Below are 5,362 nucleotides of genomic sequence, written 5' to 3'. Positions count from 1 at the left end.
ACCTGTTGATGTTTTATATCCCTATTTATTCCCTCTCGATTGGCGTTAGTTGGAGGAATCTTTGTTGTACTGTGCTTTCGATTAGTTAGATGGAAGTAGGTAGATCTGACCTTAGTATTTGATATTTCAAATGTTGATTTTCTACAGGTGTGTGTGCTACTAAAAAGAGTTTTATGTTCTCAAAACCCACCCCCTCTCTTCCTCCTAATTTTCCTTCTAGTCAACCCTACCGACTTTTTCCATGATATGATTTTTTTATGGGGAGTGTTCAATCTTGTCGACCTCTTGCGGAATCCGAAGATAACGGGAGGAAAATATTCGATTGTTTGCGAGGAAGCTCCAATTTGATATATATATATATACTTCCTTGGGAGTTCAATAACGAGCAAAATAGGGGACGAAAGAGCCGTATGAAAAAAAAAAAGACCCTGCATGAATTTATGCCATTTTTGTAAAATTAAGAAAAAAAAAAAAAAAAAAAAAAAAGGACAAGAAGATAAAAGGTTCATACAGGGAATACACGCGTACGCAGTAAATAGTTTTTATTTCGTTTCCTTTCTCTTCCTTTGTACCTCCTGACACAGATTTGTATTCAATACATAAACTCAAGCAGAGTTCGGACCTACGAACTGATCTTCTCTCTGAGAATGTTCTTGAGGGTAACTGCATCCGCAGCAAACTTGGATATACCCTCCCGCAGCTTCTCGACCGCCATTTGTTCCTCGTTGAACTCGAAACGGAAGGTGGCTTCGTCGTGGAGGTACGTGCGCTTGGGAATGTCGAGGCTGGAAGCGCCCGCAGCGTCTAGCTTCTTGGGGACGGCTGCGGTAGAGTTGTAGAGTTCTTCGAGGAGATTGGGCTAAGTTGGGAAATACGCTAATTAGTTCCAGTTCTCTGGAAGGGGAACAGGGAACAGGGAACAATGAAGTTATATATTGTACAACGTACCGAGATGGTCAAATAGTCGCATCCAGCTAATTCGGTGATTTCCCCGGTATTCCGGAAGGAGGCACCCATGACTATGGTCTTATAACCGTATTTCTTGTAGTAATTGAAAATGTTCTGCACGCTCGTGACTCCAGGGTCTTCTTCAGGGCTGAAGTCTTTCTTCATGGCTGCTTTGTACCAGTCGAGGATTCGGCCGACGAACGGGGAGATGAGGTATGCGCCAGCTTCAGCAGCAGCAATGGCTTGGACTAGCGAGAACATCAATGTCAAGTTGCAGTTGACACCGTGCTGTGATTGGAGAATGTGGGCAGCTTGGATGCCTTCCCATGTAGACGCGACTTTGATCAAGACACGTTCTTTAGGGACGCCAACGGCCTTGTAGAGCTAAAATTTTTGGCAAAAAAGCAAATTGAGTTAGTTTTACCGATCTAGGCTCCGTCTAATATAACAACGGATCGGCTTCGCCAAAATAACAAAAAAACATACTTCGATGATGTGGAGAGCCTTGTCGACAGAGGCTTTGGTATCGAAGGAGAAGCGGGCATCGACTTCAGTTGAGACTTTTCCGGGGATGATCTTCAAGATCTCTTTGCCAAACTCGACCAAAAGACGGTCGAGAGTGGCATCGACCTGTTCGTCGATAGTGTTGCCCTATCATTATTTGCCGCATAGGTCAGCTCTTCAGCTCAGAATATAGGCAGAAACACACCAAGAGGAAGATGTTCTCTACGTACTTGTTTCTTTCCGTATTCAACTGCTGCATCGATCAACTTAGCGTATTCTGGCTTCTTCGAAGCGGCGAGGATTAACGAAGGGTTGGTGGTGGCATCTTGAGGCTTATATTTGCCTATGGCTATTCGAATATGTCAGAGTAAAATCCCTAATGGGATAGAGAGATAGATATAGTGAAGAAACGACGGGAGCAGCAGACTGATAAGACGTACTTGCAAAGTCGCCTATATTTCGGAACCTTCTATGTTAGCAATAGATTCCATTGCGTTACAACCGGCACACAGGGGAAATTTATATTCGAGTGGCATGGCATACCAGAATCACAGACCACAACCTATACGGTAAGGTATAAAGAACAGAGTCAGTCCCCAATTCTATCCTCGTATACATTGCTCTTATGGGAGATAGGCAGAGTGGCGCTGGGTAACTTACGGTGCCAGTGGCTTTTAATTGATGAAGGGAGGAAGACATGACGGATTGCGGGGGTGTAATTCTGTGCAAAGAAGAGAGGCGTGTGGAGAGAATATTCAACTGAGAGCGTAGAAGTGCTCCCAGCACAGTTCAATGAATCAAGAGAAATGGGTGTGTGATGCAATGGTTGGCATTATACGGAGTTCAAGGAAGGACGAGATGTTGAGCAGGTCATATATGTTGGCTCCGGGTTTGTGGTGGGGCAAATAACGGAGATAAAGTTACCGGCGATGCGCCCGGTCACTGGGTATTGGCTGCAAACCCGGCTCGATACTGACTAATCTCTCAGCCGGCGTGGATTCCTTGATGCTATGTCTTTTAACTACAAAAAAGTAACTTGCTCCAGCACCGACTACAAGTTGCCATTGCTCACTGATGAACTGCGACCGTTGTGCAATCGATTTACCAACGAATGACTGCCAGGCCAATCTGCCATGTATTGCACTATAGTATCCTGACCATCTGTCCGACATCGACTGTTTGGCGCAATCCCGGGGGACTGTGGTCCGACGCGAAGCAGGAATATAGAAGCCCAAGTCTGCTTTTCACTTCCGAGTAACCTTGAACTGCATGAGAATGACAAATCATGACAAGTACAGCAGCCAAAAAGGCCCGCCTCTCGGCCACGCCTGAAATGGCTGAGCATCAATCCCCGTTGATAAGTGAGGCAAAAAGTGTATGCAGTGAATCTTCCGGCATGCGGCGAATAGTTGTATTACTTGACAAAACTTGAAAGTGTTACATCATTGCACAGGAAAAATGGATCCTGTTCGCAACTCTGGTCCGGTAACGCAACCAGGAAGCTGGTTTCAAACGGTATTTAGAATGCACGGCGCTGGCCATTTGAGAACTGCGGGATAAGGTGGAGATGTATGGAAAAGAGACGGGGGAGATCTTAAATATAAAAAAAAGAAAAATTGTAAAAACTCGCAGTGGATTGTACCAACGAAAATACCTAGTTATAGGCCTCGTTTTAGGTTCAAGAAATTTGCCGTGACAAACTCGTTGAACCGGACAGCCGATATCCTGGCCAAGCACAGTACACCATATCCGCGAATGATGGTTCTTTTATGTACAAATAAATTTGATCCCACAAGAGACGACTAACCCTGATAAAACAAATGTGTCGAGTAAGAGAGAGGATGAAGAACTCAAAAAAATTCAAGCATACATAAACTAACATAGCATAGCATAAAAGCATTATATCTTGGCTAGTCGAAAAAACGAAAGCCTAGTCCGTCATACAGTCATGATCATCTCCGATCTACATGTCAAGCATGTCCACCTGTCAAGCGGTAGATCGAGATATATATATATATATATATATATATATATTTTCGTCAACGGCGCGGGACACAATCCCATTCATACTGTTTGAAGAGATTAAGAAAACGATAATTAGCTGGCCGCGCTACGAGGCAGTATTCAGAGGACAGCGGAATCAACCAAGCGGTGTGAAATGAGCGAGGAAAGAGGGCACATACAACTTGCCCAACTTCATCACCGGTATAAACAGACTGCGCCAACGGCAGAATACAACTAATACCCGCAGTGATGTTGCTGGCCCCGTCCTCGCGGGTGTTGTCAACATGATGTAACTGGCGGATTAGATCGAGCTCGAATCGGCCGTTCCGGATCGTTTTACTCCATATCTAAACACTTGTTGTTAGCCTTGCGGCGGATATCAAACAAAGATGGGGAAACTGTACGGGGAAATGTGTCTACGGTGCGACAAAGCCCAATTGCAAAAGGGGACGTTTCAGTGGGAGTGAGGGATGAAAATGAAAATGAAAGTAAGAGACATCACTCACATTGACAACTCGACGCTTATGACCTGTAAATAATAACTCCCGTTCTAGCCATTCGCTACTAACACCTTCGTAGAAAGCACAGGACAGGATACAATCATCAGCTTGCTCGCACACAGCTTGCTCAAGAAGCAAATCCCCATTTAGCGTATAGAGGCTTATACGATTTCCACGGCAGACAACTATATTTCCGGTAGCATCGTTGATGCGTGCGCACTATTCGGATGGATGATCAAGTTAGAACCCAAAAAAGAAGAATGTGTAGATTTGGGCGAAAACGCAAAACCTACATCGATAGGTCCCCCGCTCGGTAATGATCTCACAAATTCCAGACGATTTAGATCCCATAGCATTATCTTTCCATCCTTGGAGGCGGAGAGGATTGTACTAAAGGATCTCGAAACGGCAAGAGTGGTGACCAGCGACCGGTGTCCAAATAACGTAGCTTTCGGATGAAGATCTACCGACTTGGATGTCGATGTGAATGACCATACCGAGATAGTACAATCCGTTCCAGAGGTGATCAGAGTCTGAGAATCTGCAAATAAGGCACCGGATAGCTGACCTATATGTAGGTGCTCGAAATGGCCGATCAACTGAAAAATATACAGTTAATTAGTCCCAGAAATTCGACAACGGACATGTATTCCCAAATACGTCTACATACCTTCCTGGTATCAGCGGTATAGAACCTGACACTACCATCGGAGAACCCCCACTCAATGTACTTGTCGTAGTTCGGTGGAATATTGAGTCTGAAGGCAGCAGAACAGAGTAGCCGATCTTGTTTCCATGAGAATAACAACGATGATACTCGCTCTTGACTATCTGTAAAAAAACGTTTAGCCCCTTGAAATATCGTCTTAGACGCTGAACTCGCATACCAAGTAACGTGAAGGGCAAGCGAGTTAGTGACTCTGCCGCCGTATCCAACCGTTTCTGTTTGTGTGATATCTCCTCTCTCTGCGGGTGGGGCTTTTGGAATGCCTGATGGGGAGTCTGTCCAAAATTATGGATTATGCCTATCGTTGCCAAGCGTTCGACAGGGTCATCGATGGTGTCCAGATCCTTAGCGCCCTGGTAAGATAGATGGTGAAATACATTCACTGCCTCCAAAGCAGCTTCGCCTTTCTGCTTATTGCCGAATACCAGATCGATCCATTTATGGAGATTTCTCGTCACGTATGGGCTTTCGAGCGCTTCCCGATGCTTGGCAATAAATATTTTCGGGTCTTTATTAGCCCAAGGTGGTAATTCGACATTATCTATTGACTGAGACTTGCTTTGTCTCAGCCCAAAATCATATTTGTTTGAATTTAACAGAAATTCAGGCAGATAGAAAAACTCGGGGATCACTTCCATCGCGTCGGTCATGGCAGTTCTGGATGCTGATTCCCATGCCC

The 5,362-nt window shown here is 44.9% G+C and overlaps 2 protein-coding genes across 2 annotated transcripts; both read right to left on the bottom strand.

Annotated features, from left to right (window-relative positions):
* Window positions 1-622: 622 nt before the first annotated feature.
* Window positions 623-2,151, bottom strand: HCAG_00638 (transaldolase; the record flags this gene model as incomplete). The annotated part of the gene is made up of 7 exons (XM_001543542.1): window positions 623-859; window positions 949-1,332; window positions 1,435-1,599; window positions 1,683-1,801; window positions 1,893-1,904; window positions 1,996-2,014; window positions 2,113-2,151. The coding sequence occupies 7 exons, from the start codon at window positions 2,149-2,151 to the stop codon at window positions 623-625; spliced, it is 975 nt and encodes a 324-aa protein (XP_001543592.1).
* Window positions 2,152-3,491: 1,340 nt separating this feature from the next.
* Window positions 3,492-5,333, bottom strand: HCAG_00637 (conserved hypothetical protein; the record flags this gene model as incomplete). The annotated part of the gene is made up of 6 exons (XM_001543541.1): window positions 3,492-3,521; window positions 3,636-3,803; window positions 3,963-4,175; window positions 4,250-4,555; window positions 4,627-4,787; window positions 4,844-5,333. The coding sequence occupies 6 exons, from the start codon at window positions 5,331-5,333 to the stop codon at window positions 3,492-3,494; spliced, it is 1,368 nt and encodes a 455-aa protein (XP_001543591.1).
* Window positions 5,334-5,362: the final 29 nt, after the last annotated feature.

Source organism: Histoplasma capsulatum, genomic scaffold, assembly GCF_000149585.1.
Source record: "Histoplasma capsulatum NAm1 scaffold_1 genomic scaffold, whole genome shotgun sequence".
Lineage (NCBI taxonomy): Eukaryota > Fungi > Ascomycota > Eurotiomycetes > Onygenales > Ajellomycetaceae > Histoplasma > Histoplasma mississippiense.
This window is presented reverse-complemented; position numbering and strand designations above follow the sequence as displayed.